General features: G+C 33.6%; 1 protein-coding gene across 6 annotated transcripts in view; it reads right to left on the bottom strand.

The window, feature by feature from the left end:
• The window catches only part of LOC143079355 (nuclear transcription factor Y subunit beta-like), a 105,353-nt gene that overhangs the window by 76,059 nt on the left and 10,718 nt on the right, over nucleotides 1-18,576 (bottom strand). For 5 of the 6 annotated variants that reach the window (XM_076254671.1, XM_076254648.1, XM_076254655.1 and 2 more), the window contains exons 2-3: nucleotides 8,898-8,980; nucleotides 2,158-2,237 (exon numbers count right to left, since the gene is read on the bottom strand). In XM_076254671.1, the coding sequence (XP_076110786.1) occupies nucleotides 2,158-2,237; nucleotides 8,898-8,973 (156 nt within the window). In that variant the 5' untranslated portion in view covers nucleotides 8,974-8,980. Of the gene's footprint in view, nucleotides 1-2,157; nucleotides 2,238-8,897; nucleotides 8,981-11,793; nucleotides 11,868-18,576 lie in introns of those variants that run through there. The other variant, XM_076254639.1, reaches the window with a different exon arrangement.

The raw sequence follows: 18,576 nt of genomic DNA, 5'->3' as shown, positions 1-18,576 counted from the left end.
ATGTATTATTCTACATTGGCTAGAGGTATAGGGGGCGTTGAGATCTTTAAAACATGTTTAACCCTGCCGCAATTTTGCACCTGTCCCAAGTCAGGAGCCTCTGGCTTGTATGATTATTAATTTTAGTTTCTTGTGTATAATTCAGAGTTTAGTATGACATCCATTATCACTGTATTAGTATACATATTTTTCAGGGGCCAGCTACAGGACGCCTCCAGGTGCGGGAGTTTCTTGCTACATTGAAGATCCATTGGTGGACTTCGGCTCTTGTCTGCTTTATAATCAGGTTGTTTTCGCTTTGACACATTCCCCATTTCCTTTCTCAATTTTGTGTGTATGTTCTGGACCAAATGAGTATTTGGACCATACACTTAAAACTCATATGGTCAGAACCTACGCGTATGGTCGGACCATATGAGTATATACTCGTATGGTTATTTACCGGCCCTACCATATGAGTTTTTTGATCGTATAGGTATTTCTTTTTTCAAATACATGTATGCAATCAGTGATATTGTTGGCTTTTTCAAAACTACCTCTACCCTTTTTATTGGGAAAATATGCGTCATTTTCATCAAATTGGGAAATTTAAAATAAACCATGAATTTGACATTACAGACCCATTTTCAAGAGTCAAACCCTGCTTTAAAATAAGACTCCATTTTGTGAGTGATGATACAAAAATAGACCCTCAAATGTGCACATATAGTCATTTTAGGCAAGAAAATTGTTTAACTGAGTTTTTCAGTTTGTATTCATGCAGAATTAGTACTGAGACTGCACTGTTTGGGAAAAAAGTTGTCTTTTTGGGAATAATTTTAAGCCATTTTTTTTTCAAATTGGGATTCTTCTCCAGGGGAAAAAGCCTTTATTCTCCATTAATTTAAGGCAAACAATATCACTGGCAATACAAACGTTTCAATAATACAATAAAATTTTATCTACATAAAGACAATGAATGTTACATGACCGTGTATAATAATTCAAAAGCTACGTTAAACCAGATGCTCCACAGGGCGCAGCTTTATACAACAGCAGAGGTCAAACCCTGAACAGTTGCGGCAAGTATGGACACAACATTCAAGCTGGATACAGCTCTCAATTTGAATTGTGATTAAATAGTTGACTCAGTATAGGTTTCTGACACAGATTGAATGTGGTTTGATGAACTTAAAATAATTATTTTTCGCTTTTGAGCAATTCACTATGAGGGTCTGGATGGGGGGTCTGTTATTCTGTAAACATTTAATTTTCACCCCTTTTTTCTCTAATCTTCAAACTAGAGGCTCTAAAGAGCCGGTGTCGCTCACCTTGGTCTATGTGAATATTAAACAAAAGACGATGGATTCATGACAAAATTGTGTTTTGGTGATGGTGATGTGTTAGTACATCTTACTTAACTGAACATTCTTGCTGCTAACAATTATTTCTATCTATAGTATAATGAACTTGGCCCAGTAGTTTCAGTGGAAAATGTTAGTAAAAATTTACAAATTTTATGAAAATTGTTTTAAAAAAATTGACTATAAAGGACAAAAACTCCTTAGGGGGTCAATTAACCATTTTGGTAATGTTGACTTATTTTTAGGTCTTACTTTGCTGTACATTATTGCTGTTTACAGTTTATCTCTATCTATAATAATATTCAAGATAATAACCAAAAAACGGTAAAATTTCCTTAAAATTACCAATTTAGGGGCAGCAACCCAACAACGGGTTGTCCGATTCATCTGAAAATTTCAGGGCAGACAGATCTCCACCTGATTAACAATTTAACCCCATGTCAAATTGCTCTAAATGCTTTGGTTTTTGAGTTATAAGCCAAAAACTGCATTTTACCCCTGTTCTATTTTTAGCCATGGCGGCCATCTTGGTTGGTTGGCCGGGTCACCAGACACATTTTTTACACTAGATACCCCAATGATGATTGTTGTCAAGTTTGGTTTAATTTGGCACTGTAGTTTCAGAGGAAAAGATTTTTGTAAAAGTTAACGACGACGAAGGACGCCAGACGCTGGACGCAGAGTGATGGGAAGGGCCAGGTGAGCTAAAAATGTAGTTTAATGACAATGAACAAAATAATAAGATAAATTTCTATTATATGCAACCTCCTAAAACAGGTTTTAAGAGGTGAGTGTTTTAAAATGATATCCTTACTTGCTCTCTAAGTGGTTCATTATTTTCCAATCTGTGTTCTTCATCATTCTCACCAGAAGCTAAACCTTCATCACCATCACCTACATTGTAATAATTCAATTTTCTGCTTTTAAAATTGTATATGCATGTACAAAATGTATGTAACTATATGCATTCACCATCATTTATGATTCATAATTGCAACCTCTGATTACCCTTATATGAATCATAACAAGTGCTAAAGCATTCAATTTTCTACATTGGCTAGAGGTATAGGGGGAGGGTTGAGATCTCACAAACATGTTTAACCCCGCCGCATTTTTGCGCCTGTCCCAAGTCAGGAGCCTCTGGCCTTTGTTAGTCTTGAATTATTTTAATTTTAGTTTCTTGTGTACAATTTGGAAATTAGTATGGCGTTCATTATCACTGAACTAGTATATATTTGTTTATGGGCCAGCTGAAGGACGCATCCGGGTGCGGGAATTTCTCGATACATTGAAGACCTGTTGGTGACCTTCTGCTGTTGTTTTTTTTTCTTTTATCTATGGTCGGGTTGTTGTCTCTTTGGCACATTCCCCATTTCCATTCTCAATTTTAATTATTCTTTAAGGGGAGGAATACCCCTTAATCATTACAGCTGTCAGTTAAGAGTGCACACTTGAATTGCTGTTTAGAATGGGAAATGCCACATTATAGCTTACTATAATCCTAAACCTGAACTACACAAAAGTATATACATTGTATTCAACACTTGAAAAGGCAAAAGACTAAAAAGGCCTAAATTAAAAGAAAGTGCCCTCTTTGTTTGATACTGTGCCCTCTGTAGTCATTTTCTTGCTGGAACACTATAACGACTGTAATGGCAGTTGGTATTAGGATAATAGGATAATAATGAATTGCTTCGCTGAGCACAGCTGGATACGACCAGAAAGGTCCATCCCTGAACAGTTGATGCAAACATTGACAATATATATTTATAGATAACATGCTTGATACAGCTCTGAATTTAGATTGTAATTTTAAAAAATATTTAACACATTATAGCTTTCTCAAACAGAATAATTGAAGTCAAAGAACTTAGAATTGGTAATATGATTTGAATTTAAACTCATTTTTTTGCTTATGTGCAATAAACAATGCTGTTGCGAATTGCCTCCCCCCCTTTCCAAAAAATTAAAAAAATACCATCTTTTTTTTATTTTGTGCAATACACTATGATGTTGCATATTGACCCTAACCCGAAATAAAAAATATGAACCCGTGCAAAAAATAAATAAAAATATATGAAGAAATCTGAAATGAGAAAAATATATTTTGTTTTAATGGATTATCTCAATAATTGGATTACCTACCTAACACTTCTTTAAAATTGTCGTAATTGTCAGGCCAGGTGAGCTAAAAATGCCTTTTTTTGGCCCCTTATTCCTAAACTGTTATGACCATAACCTCTCAAAATCAATCCTAACTTTCCTTTTGTAGTTATAAACCTTGTGTTTAAATTTCATAGATTTCTATTTACTAATATTGAAGTTATTTTCTGGAAACCAACTGTGTTTGGACGACGCTGACAACGACGACGACATGATACCAATATATCAATATAACAACATATGTTAACTAGAGGCTCCAAGGAGCTGGTCACTCACCTGTTATTTTTATTTAGATATGATGCATGAAATGATGCAACAGTTATGCTTTTGCCTTTGTTTCAGAGATACAAATCAAAAATTGCATTTTCCCCCTATGTTCTATTTATAGCCATGTCTGCCATGTTGGTTGGATGGCAGGGTCATAGGAAACATTTTTAAAACTCGATACCCTAATGCTGATCAATTGCATCCAAGTTTGATTTAATTTGTCTAGTTACAAATGTAATTCAGGACAAGATTTTGGTAAAGGATTACAAAAATTTAAGAAAAATGATTGAAAAATTTACTATAGGGCAATAACCATTTTGGTCATATTAATTTATTTGTAGATCTTATTTTGTTGAACATTATTGCTATTACAGTTTATCTACATCTATAACTTGAGGCTCTAAAGAGCCTGTGTCGCTCACCTTGGTCTATGTGAATATTAAACAAATGGATTCATGACAAAATTGTGTTTTGGTGATGGTGATGTGTTTGTACATCTTACTTTCCTGAACATTCTTTCTGCTTACAATTATCTGTATTTTTAATGAACTTGGCCCAGTAAAGTTTCATTGGAAAAAGTTAGTAAAAATTTACAAATTTACAAATTTTATGAAAATTGTTAAAAATTGACAATAAAGGACAATAACTCCTTAAGGGGGTCAATTGACCATTTTGGTCATGTCGACTATTTTTTTAGGTCTTACAGTTTATCTCTATCTTTAATGGATTATCTCAATAATTGGATTACCTACCTAACACTTCTTTAAAATTGTCGTAATTGTCAATTTACCAAGAAACCCTCGTCCTTCTTTTTTAACCCTTATTCTTATTGATTTGAGCCATAACCCCCCAAAGCCAATCCTTACCATCCCTTTGTGGTATGAAAACTTGTGATATAATTTCAGAGAGATCCATACACTTAAACACAAGTTGTTGTCTGGAAACTAGAACAAGAGGCTCTCAAGAGCCTGAATCGCTCACCTGGTAAACAATGCCTTATTAACTAAATTAATAAATTGATGTTTGTTGTAAATTAAACAGAGTAACAAAGGCCATGTACTATCCTGGAAATACCTTTTAAAGCCTCTTAGGAACCTCTGGAAAGAAATGGGCATGAGTTCGCCCTACACTTGATTAAGTCTAGGTCAATCTGATGATTCACAATACAATTGCTATTAACAGTTTATCTGTATCTAAAATAATATTCAAGATAATAACCAAACACTGCAAAATTTCTTTAAAATCATCAATTCAGGGGCATTATACCTGAAAAACCAGTTACCCAATTCGGCTGAAAATTTCAGGACAGGTAGACCTTGACCCAATAAATACTTTTACTACCTTGTCTTATTTGCTCTAAATGCTTTCGTTTTTGAGATATAAGCCAAAAACTGCATTTGACCCCTATGTTCTATTTAAAGTAAGGGCGGCCATGTTTTTTGACGGATCAAAAATCAAAGCACACACTTTGTGCAGGATAATCTAAGGAACTATCATGCTAAGTTACATCCAAATCCATTCAGTAGTTTCAGAGGAGAAGATTTTTTAAAGTTAGCAAATATGATGAACAAATTGTGAAAAATTGTCATTAAAGGACATTTACCCCTTAAGGGGTCAATTGACAATTTTGGTCATATTAACCTATTTGTAGATCTTACTTTGCTGAACATTTTTGCTGTTTACAGTTTATCTTAATCTATAATAAAATTCAAGATAATGACCAAAAACTGCAAAATTTCCTTAAAATTACCAATTAAGTGGCAGCAACCCAACAATGGTTTGTTTGATTCATCTGAAAATTTCTGGGCTGATAGATCTTGACCTAATGAACATTTTTACCCCATGTCAGATTTGCTCTAAATGCTTCCGTTTTTGAGATATAAGGCAACCAGATGTTCCGCAGGGCGTAGCTTTATACGACCGCAGAGGTTGAACCCTGAACGGTTGGGGCAAGTATGGACACAACATTCAAGCTGGATTCAGCTCTAAATTTGGATTGTGATTAAATAGTTGACACAGCATAGGTTTCTGACACAGAATGAATGTGTTCTAATGAACTTAATTTTTTTGTTTTCTCTTAGAGCAATTCACTATGCTGTTGAATATTAATCCTCTCAAAAAAATGTTTGAAGAAATTTTCTTTTTTATTTATGAAATTTCAAATGAGAAAAATTGAACCCAATTTTTTTAATCACATCCCCCTTTCCCTTATTCCAAAACTAATCTCAATTAAAATTTCTATTGGAGTTTGCAACAATAACTACTCATTTAAATACATCATAAATTATTAAGATGTAAAAAAACTGCTTGTTATCACTGAATGGTAAAGATTATTTTAATTTATCAGTTGGTAGTAAAAAGTGAATATACATTATATATTGTATATAACAAAGATTTAAGTTGATTCTGGACAAAGAAAGATAACTCCAATTAAAAAAAATCTTGCTATTGCACAATATTTTGCAATTAGATATTTCTTGCTTACTATTCTGGACAAAGAAAGATAACTCTAATTAAAAAAAAATTTGCTATTTCACAATATTGTGCAATTAGATATTTCTTGCCATTGTGCAATACTGTGCAATTGAAAAGACTTGCTATTGCACAATACTTAATATAATAATTTTAGATCCTGATTTGGACCAACTTGAAAACTAGGCCCATAATAAAAAATCTAAGTACATTTTTGGATTCAGCATATCAAAGAACCCCAAGATTTCATTTTTTGTTAAAATCAGACTAAGTTTAATTTTGGACCCTTTGGACTTTAGTGTAGACCAATTTGAAAACAGGACCAAAAATGAAGAATCTACATACACAGTTAGATTTGGTATATCAAAGAACCCCATTTATTCAATTTTTGATGAAATCAAACAAAGTTTAATTTTGGACCCCGATTTGGACCAACTTGAAAACTGGGCCAATAATCAAGAATCTAAGCTTAACAATTTTTTTATCCATTGTACAGAAGATTTTTGCAAATTGGATACCCAAAACTTATAAACAGATATATTCAATTAATCGATAATGGAATATTCACTGAATATTCTGATATAAGAGTTGACCAAATCCGGAGATGATACAAGTCTTGACCACTGCTATACATGGGTATTTAAAAGGATTGGAGGTACATCATCACGTTTGTGTAAAAGAATTATCAGCTGGTTAATTATGTAATGCTCATATTTGTTTTCAGTTTTAAAATAAATTAAACATGTTAAATGACCTCAAATATTTTTGTGAATAAATATCACCATCCATAGTTTCTTTTATTATCAAGATTATAATTGTTTTATAAACAAAGTACAGTAATGTCCATATTTACATTTATCAAATTGTGGGCTATAAATAGATTACAACCTGAGCACAGTCTCTAAACTGAAACTGTATTTGTTATTAATTTCATTTCTTTAAAAATCGAATTCATTTGCTAATCAATGAAGATAATCATGATTAATGAACTATAATGGCATCAAGTTTAAGTTTTCTAAGAATGTTAATGTTTATGTCATGGTTCTGAAGGCTTCTTCGAATTCACAGTATGTAAACAAAAACAAAATGGCGTCCATAACATGTGCACACGTTTCAAATTTATATCTGACAAAAGTCAGGTATCTGCTGTCAAAAGGGATTCACATTTATATTACAATAAATTAATCAGAAGAAGGTACAATCAGGTTGCATAAGCAATGTACAAAAACCACTTCCTGTACTGACATATCGATATTGAAAGTACGGGATCCACCCAAAGTTATTTGTTCTATTTTAAAACTTGTACAAAATCAGTTCAAATTCTAGGAATCCCGGATGACGTTGTCATGGTAGTCGAATTTGATTGGGTAACATAGAAAAGTGATGAGGGGATTTTCCACTTTCAATTTTGGAAACGCCAAGATTTTTTGTTACTAGTCCGTCGGACATATTGAATTACAAGTTTTGGTTGCCCGAGGTCTAAATGTTGTAGCCCCGGGCGTCGGGCTAGTGGATTTCTTAACCCCTGTTACACTGCTTTTAAATTATGTTTTGTACTTAAGTAATTGTCCATTAACCAGGAGGGTGGGTCTGATCCCGGATCCCGCTTACTATTTTGTCAGATTCCTGTATCCCGCTTACACTATGTTTATAAGCAATTATTAATTTTTTGGTAATTTCCCTTCTCCGGCTAGACTTCATTTCCTGTTTGCACGGCACAATAACTTGACTTTCATGTGTCACGCTTACAAAAAAAATTGACACTCCGGCGTCACGCTTTGACCCCAATGAGACCCACCCAAGACACCCTGGTTTTTTCCCTTTTTTTGTCCCTATTCCTAAATGGTTTGAGCCATACCCCCCCCCCCCCCCCCCCCCCAAGCCAATTCTTACCATCCCTTTGTGGTATGGAAACTTGTGATATAATTTTAGAGAGATCCATACAGTGATACACCATTCCACAAGTTATTATTATCTAGAAACTAAAAAAATGCTTATATTCCTAAACTGTTGGGACCATAACCCCTAAAATCAAGCCCAACCCTAAGCTTCCTTTTGTGCTCATAAACCTTGTGCTTAAATTTCATAGATATCTGTTTACTAAAGTAATTTTTCAAAAAACCAAATGTCCTCAGACAACGACGTCATGATACCAATATACAAATTCAAATTTTGTTGTGGTCATATATATAAAAACATTACATTGACAAATGACAAATGAACCATGAAAATAAGGCCATGGTCAGATGAAACCTGCCAGACTGACATGTGCCCAAAACAATCATTCCAAATCCCCAATTACGTCATTGTACATGATATATATGCTGTAGCTTACCTACATTAATTACTGCTTATAATATCTCTGAAAAGGACATAATCATTTAACTTTAACCTTGATCATTGCCTGATCCATGAAATGAAGCCCACCTCCAGGATAAAAATAGATCATATTAAGACTCTAAAAAATAGATCGGTATATGTTTCCATTAATGATTGCACACCACTAGAATAAAATGCACATGTGCAAATTTACAAAAGTAAAAAAAAATGTATCTCAAAGCTGTCCCAAAAGTTAAGAGATTGAAGGCAAAAGTTCATGCACATCAAAGTTTCATACTTATTCTGTCATGACAGTATGCATGATGCACTTACCTTCAACCATATATTGCCCAGAAAGGAAAGAGTCACTGAGACCATTATCATTACTGTCACCTGCTGCACCATCCATTATATATCTGAAAAGAAAAAAAGATGTGTACAATGTACATGATTTACAAATGATGTACAGTACTGATTCTCACATTTAATATCAAGGGCAAATATATTGCAAAACTTTGTAAAGCAATTGATACTTCCATGATCAACTTGATCCTGATTGGCTGTGTTTCTACATTGCTATCAATCACGTAACCTTGACCTATAAACCAGATGCTCCCCAGGGCATAGCTTTATACAACCGCAGAGGTCCAACCCTGAACAGTTGGGGCAAGTATGGACACAACATTTAAGCTTGATACAGCTCTGAACTTGGATTGTGATTAAATAGTTAACACAACATAGGTTTCTAACACAGAATGAATGTGGTCTAAGAACTTAAACTTAAAAACTTTAAAATTTTAAATTGGACATTTACCTATTATGGTCCAATATCCAAAATCTAAATACATGGTTAGATTCAGCATATCATAGAACCCGAAGAATTCAATTTTTGATGAAAATAATGTTCAATTTCAGACCCTTGGGACCTCAATGTGGACCCATTTGATAACCGGGCCCAAATATTAAAAATCTAAATACAAGTACATGGTTAGATTCAGCATATTGAATAATCACATATATTCAATTTTTGTTGAAATCAAACAAAGTTTAATTTTGGACCCCGATTTGGACCAACTTGAAAACTGGGCCAATAATTAAAAATCTAAGTTTAAACTTACACTAATTTTCTTAACTACCCCTACCTCGAATGAAAGGTTACCACAGATTTCAATGTAAACAATATGCACATGTTTATTTACTGGTAACATTCCCAAGTTCTGTCTCTGCGATAAGGATTTCATCATCCCCTTAAGAAGTTATCTCCCTTTTATTGATTTTTTTCAACATGCCCCCCCCCCCCCCCTTGTTGTTTTTAAAGATATCATGACCTTATTTAGACCATAGGTAGATCTCATCATGATGTATTACCATATGAGGCTGAATAGGATTTCATCGTCCCCTATGAGAGTTATATCCCCTGGAAACAATTTCTTTCCTTTGCATTTTTCTCAAAAAGTATTAGAGATAGAATCGACTTAAAAACGGAAAAATGTACAGGAACATATGGCAATGTTAATGAACATATACAATCATTTTGTTATCAACCCTTATAAGGAGTTATTCCCTTGAAAAATTGTACACAATTTTTGAAAAATTGTATTTAGAGAACTGGAAGTCATAGAGACTTGGGACCTACACCAGTAATCTTAGGTTCACGTGACCTTCAATTTGCACCCAAGGTCAAAGGTCACTGAGTGCAAATCAAAATTACGCTGCAATTTCAAGCTTGCATATTAAGAAAACTATAAGAGTTTATGTGTATGAAATGTTCCTCTTGACGAGCTCTACATTTTATACATTAAGCTAAAAAATGTCCGACGTCTGTTCAATACTTACCTCAACATAACTCTTAAAACTATAGTAACATGTGTATATCTTTAAAAAGGTAACAGATAGCAACCTACTATAAATTGCAACAAGAGTGCACGCACAGAAATGTCTCGCCTTCTTTACTAATCATTGATATTATGCTGATACTCCTAAATCTAAAGCTTTATTACGACTGTCACATAGACTTAACATGAATCATGAAAATGAGGTCAAGGTCAGTTGAACCATATGCCAGGCAGACATGTACAGCTAACAATGCTTCCATACAACAAATATAGTTGACCTATTGCTTATAGTTTAAGAAAATAGACCAAAACACATAAACTTAACACTGAGCAATGAACCTTGAAAACCAGGTCAAGGTCAAATAAAACCTGCACGACTGACATATAGATCATAAAATATTTCCATACACAAAATATAGTTGACCTATGACATATAGTATTAGATAAAAAGACCAAAACTCAAAAACTTAACTTTGACCACTGAACCATGAAAATGAGGTCAAGGTCAGATGACATCTGCACGCTAGACATGTACACCTTACAATCATTCCATACAACAAATATAGTAAACCTATTGCATAAAGTATGGGAAAAATAGACCAAAACACAAAAACTTAACTATAACAACTGAACCATGAAAATGAGGTCAAGGTCAGACGACATCTGCCCGCTAGACATGTACACCTTACAATCATTCCATACAACAAATATAGTAGACCTATTGCATAAAGTATGAGAAAAACAGACCAAAACACAAAAACTTAACTATAACCACTGAACCATGAAAATGAGGTCAAGGTCAGATGATACCTGCCAGTTGGACATGTACACCTTACAGTCCTTCCATACACCGAATATACTAGACCTATTGCTTATAGTATCTGAGATATGGACTTGACCACCAAAACTTAACCTTGTTCACTGATCCATGAAATGAGGTTGAGGTCAAGTGAAAACTGTCTGACAGGCATGAGGACCTTGCAAGGTACGCACATACTAAATATAGTTATCCTATTACTTTCAGTAAGAGAGAATTTAACATTGCAAAAAATATGAACTTTTTTTTCAAGTGGTCACTGGACCATGAAAATGAGGTCAAGGACAATGGACATGTGACTGATTGAAACTTCGTAACATGAGGCATCTATATACAAAATATGAAGCATCCAGGTCTTCCAGCTTCTAAAATATATAGCTTTTAAGAAGTGAGCTAACACCGCCGCCGCCGCCGCCGCCGCCGCCGTAGCCGCCGCCGGATCACTATCCATATGTCGAGCTTTCTGCAACAAAAGTTGCAGGCTCGACAAAAATGATCAGTATTTTAAGACCTTTAATTTGAGGTCAATGTCAGGTCATGATGAAATTTTACCTTGACCTTTAAAGTTAACAATGACCTTGACCTTGTGACATTTGAAAGGTCAACTGGTCCTGAGTTGAATGGTGGTAGTCCCATGTCTCTACGACTTCTGGTTCTCAAGTTTGGTATTGCATCATATTTGATGATTCATTGTGACCTTGATGAACTTCGGAATTGTCCCAAATCTTTTTCTACAATGTTGTCCGTCAACTGCAGATCATTTATCATTTAACAGATGTGAGATATCTGCTGTCGTTTTAGAGAAATTGCAGTTTGAAATTTTGCGAGCGGAGGCATGTAAATCTAAATCAACAACAGGTTACCACTTAAAATGTTTTAGAAATTGAAGAGTTAACATAGTTATATGTTTGACCAAATACCCAAAACGTTCCATTAAAAAAGACACCAAAAAATCAATTTGAAATTTTCATGTGTATTGACTTTGTAAGTTGCATAAGTTCTATTTATCTAATTAATTTTTGGCACTTTGCAAAATGGGGTCATTCGATATATCAAATTGAAGGTCTTAAGGAGCTCTACTCAAAAATGAAAATTTTAAACCCCCTTTTCATTCCAGTGGGCAGGGTGGGGTCATTTAGTGCAAAAATTCAAATTTCTCAGATGGTAAGGTTGTTGCATATCAAATGAAAGAACATAAAGCGTACATTTCAAATTGATGTCTCCCAGAAATGGGTTGAATTGGGTCATTGAGTGCAAAAAATAAATTTTCTTTTAAGATAGGGTTGTTAAGAGGCTGTCCAAGTAAATATCAGGCAAATCCTATGATATGGGTGGCACAACATAATTTTTTTCCCACTGAAATTTTGGTTTCAATGCAATGTTTATATCATACAAAGGATATATATGTCAAAGATATTTTTGAATCAACAGTGGATGGCTCAGAAAATGATTTTAAAGTTAACTAACAATGCAACAAAATTTTGTACAAAATGAAGAGTTATCTCCCCTTTTCAATGAATTTTTAGTGCTTTCTATGTTATTTTATTCTCTTAATTTGTTGCAGTTAATAAAAAAACAAAATTTAACTCTGAGAAAGAATGAATTTGTGATATGAAATAGATGAAAAAATTTTGAAAACAAAATATGTCATGTGCCATCCACTGCCTGGTTTTTCAATTGGACACCCTCTTAAATATCAAATGAAAGGTTATGATGTGTACATTTGAAATATCAAATTCCCGACCTAAAGTTTATTAAGTGCAAACATCAAACTTTCTAGAACATGGTGTTGGCGCATATCAAATGAAAGCTCATCTACTCTTTGTTACATATTATATCATAATTCCGATCTCAAAAATGTAGGCGGATGAGGTCATTAAGTGTTAAAAGGGAAAAGTTTCAGAAGGTATGCTCGTCGTATATCAAACGAAAGGTCGTACAAAGTACATTACGAAAACATCACTTTTACAGGAAAGACCTTTCAATTGTTTTACAAACAATTGAGATACTAGTAATGTTTATATCGCTTATATGACTATCAGATTTTTCGAAGGTGACAGGTCAACTCAATAGTTAATTAGATAGCATCAAGACTAAAACACAAGCGAAACAGACCTACATATTATCATGATTATCGATCCTATGCCCTGTAAATTGTTTATTTTAGACTTTTTATAATTTGGATGAATGTTTTACTATGTGTTTACATGGTTATAAATCAAATATGAGAATTTGAGTCAAATCGTTGAAAAAAAATGAATATGGGTGTTTCCTATAGACATTATAGATTGGGCCATTTAAAAACTAGAGGCTCTCAAGAGCCTGTGTCGCTCACCTGTTACTGTATTTACTGATGTTGGCCATCTTGGTTGGTAGGAGGGGTCATTAGACACTTTTTTAAAATAGATACCCTAGTAATGATTGTGGCCAAGTTTGGTTAAATTTGGCCCATAGTTTCAGAGAAGAAGATGTTTGTACAAGTTACAAAAAATGATGAACAAGAGGCTGTCACAACAACAGCAAACCGGATTTATTAACATTTATTTGTGTCCTGGCAATATCACAAGAACCATAACTGATGAATGCTGAAAGTGAAAATCGTCAATATCAAATTTGACCTTCATTTTGTAGTCAGTATCAACATATTAAAATTTGAAAAGCTTAGATTGAATGGTTCATTCGTAAATGCAACAACGTGAAAGGAAACGCCATTTTACGATCTTTCAAGAACCATAACTCCTGAATGGTAAAAGTCAAAATTGTCATTATTGAACTTGACCTCCATTTTGTCATCAGTGACAATATATTAAAATTTGGGAAGCTTTGGTAGAACAGTTCATGCGTAAAAGCACGGACACGACTGAAAACTCCATTTTTTTATCTTTCAAGAACCATACATTAACTCCTGAACCGTAAAAGTCAAAATCGTCATTATTGAACTTGACCTCAATTTTGTCATCGGTAATAACATATTAAAATTTGGGAAGCTTTGATAGAACAGTTCAAGCATAAATGCACGGACACGACTGGAAACTCCATTTTTCAATCTTTCAAGAACCATAACTCCTGAATGGTAAAAGTCAAAATCGCCATTATTGAACTTATTGAACGCCATTATTGAACATCATTTAGTTGTCAGTAACAACATATTCGTCTGAAAATTTCAGGGCAGATAGATCTTGGCCTGATCAACAATTTTACCCCCAGCTCAGATTTGCTCTAAATGCTTTGGTTTTAAAGATATAAGCCAAAAAATACATTTTACCCCTGTGTTCTATTTTTAGCCATGGCCGCCATCTTGGTTTGATGGCCGGGTCATTGGATACATTTTTTAAACTAAATATGTGGCCAAGTTTGGTTAAATTTGGCCCAGTAGTTTCAGAGGAGAAGAGTTTTGTAAAAGTTTACGGATGAAGGACGCAGGATGCCGGACGATGGACGCAAAGTGATGAGAAAAGCTCACTTGAACTTTCAGGTCAGGTGAGCTAAAAAATGAGGATTTTTACTTTTTGTGGTATATTTTTTTATTAGTTAAGTTTAGAGTCATAACACAGGTGTCATAAAATGCAGGAAAGTCAGGGCTAGCTTGCTCATGTTGCTGCCAAGTTTCATGAAGATATCTCAAACCACTGCAAAGAAATGCTAACCAGGTGCTCCACAGGGCGCAGCTTTATACAACCGCAGAGGTCGATCCCTGAACAGTTGGGGCAGGTATGGACAAAACATTTAAGCAAGATACAGCTCTGAATTTGGATTGTGATCAAATTTTTGACATTATATGGTTTTTTTACACAAAACAAATGTCAAGCCACTCCATCATCATCATCATCATCATCTCAATTCAAAGGAGTAGGTTCAGTAAGACCCCTTTTTGGCCCCAAAATATAGCAGTTTTACAAAATTGTTAAAATGTAAACCTTTAGTTATTTATTGGACAGTAGAATGCTTCTGCTACATAAATATGGGCTGTTTTTGACAATACAAGCACATATCCGGTACTAGCACCATTAAGTCATGCTAAATTACTAAAATCCTCATAATTCTAGCATTTTAGTTAAATTTTAGACGATTTTTCGTGTAAAACGAAAGTATTCGTGTTCATCCTTAATATTGAAACGAAGTTGTATTTTATGATAATACATAACATATATAAAGGTTGAGGATGAACACGGATGCGGCCACTTTCATTTTTACCAAAAACCATCTGAAAAGTGACATTTTTCGGCATATTAGGTAGATTTTTCATATTTGAGCTTGAATCGGATCGTTTTTAATTACTAAATCTGTTAAAATCTTTCACATAAACTAATTAATTCAAATAAAATAGACACTTAAGTGTTTAAAAAGTGATCAAAATCTTTCGTCACATGAACCTTAAATTTGAGGCCTTACCGGACCTACTCCTTTTAAATGGACTTTTGCAACCATAAACACTCATTTAAATACATCAGAAAATTATAAAAATAGAAAATGACATGATAGTCATGTCTGGCAAATTTCCAACATACATTATCTAAAAACATTTTAGAAAAGATAAGGAAAAAAAGCTTCATCAGCAACATTTTATATTGGCAAATTTCTAATGAAGTTATTTACATAAAGTTATTGGCAAATAAAAATAGAAAATGACATCATAGTCATGTCTGGCAAATTTCCAACATATATTATCTAAAAATATTTTAGATAAGATAAGGAAAAAAAAACTTCATCAGCAACATTTTATATTGGCAAATTTCCAATGAAGTTATTTACATAAAGTTATTGGCAAATAAAAATAGAAAATGACATCATAGTCATGTCTGGCAAATGTCTAACATACATTATCTAAAAACATTTTAGATAAGATAAGGAAAAAAAGCTTCATCAGCAACATTTTATATTGGCAAATTTCCAATGAAGTTATTTACATAAAGTTGGCAAATAAAACCAGATGCTCCGCAGGGCGCAGCTTTATACAACCGCAGAGGTTGAACCCTGAACGGTTGGGGCAAGTATGGACACAACATTCAAGCTGGATTCAGCTCTAAATTTGGATTATGATTAAATAGTTGACACAGCATAGGTTTTGGACACAGAATGAATGTGGTCTAATGAACTTAAAATATTTTTTTTGTCTTTGAGCAATCACTATGCTGTTGAATATTAATCCTTTCAAAAAAATGTTTGAAGAAATTTTATTTTTATTTATGAAATCTGAAATGAGAAAAATTTAACCCCCCCCCCCCCCCACCATTTTTTTTTCACATCCCCCTTTCCCTTTTTTCAAACTGATCTCAATTCAAATTTCTAATGGAGTTTGCAACAATAACTACTCATTTAAATACATCATAAAAATTTAAAATGTAACAAAAAGTGCTTGTTATCACTGAATGGTAAAGATTGTTTTAATTTATCAGTTGGTAGTAAAAGAGAATATACATTGTGTATTGTATAAAACAATGATTTAAGTTGATTCAACTACTATTCTGGACAAAGAAAGATAACTCCAATCAATTGAAAATTTCTTGCTATTGCACAATATTGTGCAATTAGATATTTCTTGCTATTGCGCAATACTGTGCAATTGAAAATATTTGCTATTGCACAAATTCAATACTGTGCAATTGAAGATTCTTGCTATTGCGCAATACTGTGCAATTGAAAATTTCTTGCTATTGCACAATACTGTGCAATTGAAGATTTCTTGCTATTGCTGAATACTGTGCAATTGAAAATTTATTGCTATTGCCCAATACTTAATATAATAATTTTGGATCCTGATTTGAAGCAACTTGAAAACTGGGCCCATAATCAAAACTCTAAGTACATGATTAAATTCAGCATATCAAAAAAGCCAAAGAATTCAATTGTTATTAAAATCAAACTTAGTTTAATTTTGGATCCTTTGGTTTTTAATGTAGGCCAATTTGAAAACGGGATTAATCAAAGTGCTGGATAGCACCTCTGGAAAGTTTGCAACTGTAGCTGTGTATTATTCCAAAAAGGTTATAGATGTGTATTATTTCAAAAATGTATTTCATCACAGCTTGGATGTTTTAAACTAAACCATTGTCTCGTCAGTAATTATCAAAAATCATTTTTTTCATGTTTGTCATAAAAAGTTTTGATATTTTCTATTGCAACCTAAAACTGTAGATCTAAAATATTGAAATATACAGAAATCTCTGTTAATTTCTTTTTAAGTACCCATGCCAACATCAAGGGCCTGTGAATTAGTATTTTTCTATTGGTTTAGATCCTTCATATTTGTTTTTAGTAAACTAACATGTGTAAGTTTTTTTGTTTGAATTGCTTCACATGTTTCCTATCGGGGCCTTCTATAGCTTTCTACATGTATATGGTACAAATATTTCTCATTATTGACGACCATATGGTGGCCTATAGTTATTAGTGCATGTTCCTCCTTTGGATAGCATTGGTTCTTTGCAAAAAATACCGCATCCTTTTTTATAAATAAGACAGTTACAGTAACTTAAATCAATACAACTGTAATGAAAGTGAATTTAATTTAAAGGCTTTTATCAAAAATAGGGAACGTTCCATTAGACACAAATGATGCCCCCGCTATAGCTAGCATTAATTTTATAAAGGGTCACAACTCAAGAACTGTAAATGTGACGCTACCAAAATGTGTACTTGATCTGAGTTATGGGGTAAAAAGCATTGTGTATACATTCTAATTACACACAGTTTTGCGCAATAGATTTGTAAGATCTTGACATTTGTTTTGTGTCAGAAACCTATATATCATGTCAAAAATTTGATCGCAATCCAAATTCAGAGCTATATCAAGCTTGAATGTTGTGTCCATACTTGCCCCAACTGCTCAGGGTTTAGACCTCTGTGGTTGTATAAAGATGTGCCCAGCGGAGCATCTGGTTCCATTTGTAACGAGGCACAACCCTAGAGCAGTAAAAATTACTTGATCTTTGTTTTATTGTTAAAAGTATTACAATGTATAAGTTTTATAACATTTGGTTGAGCAAACTAAAGTTAGATAACTGAAACGAAAATATTCAGCAATGTTTTACATATGTAAAGGGGCATAACTCTAAAATGGTATAACTATCGCCACCAAAATTCAAACTTGATCAGTTTTTGTGGTAATGAGCAGTGTGTATAAGATTCATAGCATTTGGTTTTGACAAACTAAAGTTAGAGTTCAGAAACTAAAATTTCCAGAAACTTTCCTAGTTGTAAAGTAGCATAAAACGCTACAATGGTAAAAGTGACGCAACTAAAATTCAAACTTGACTTGTGAATTGTGGTTATAAGCATTGCTTATAAGTTTCATGCAATTTGGTTCAGGCAAACTAAAGTCAGAGAACAGAAAGGAATTTTGGGATGTACGGAGGTACAT

This window comes from Mytilus galloprovincialis, chromosome 1 (genome assembly GCF_965363235.1).
Source record: "Mytilus galloprovincialis chromosome 1, xbMytGall1.hap1.1, whole genome shotgun sequence".
Taxonomy (NCBI): Eukaryota; Metazoa; Mollusca; class Bivalvia; order Mytilida; family Mytilidae; genus Mytilus; species Mytilus galloprovincialis.
This window is presented reverse-complemented; position numbering and strand designations above follow the sequence as displayed.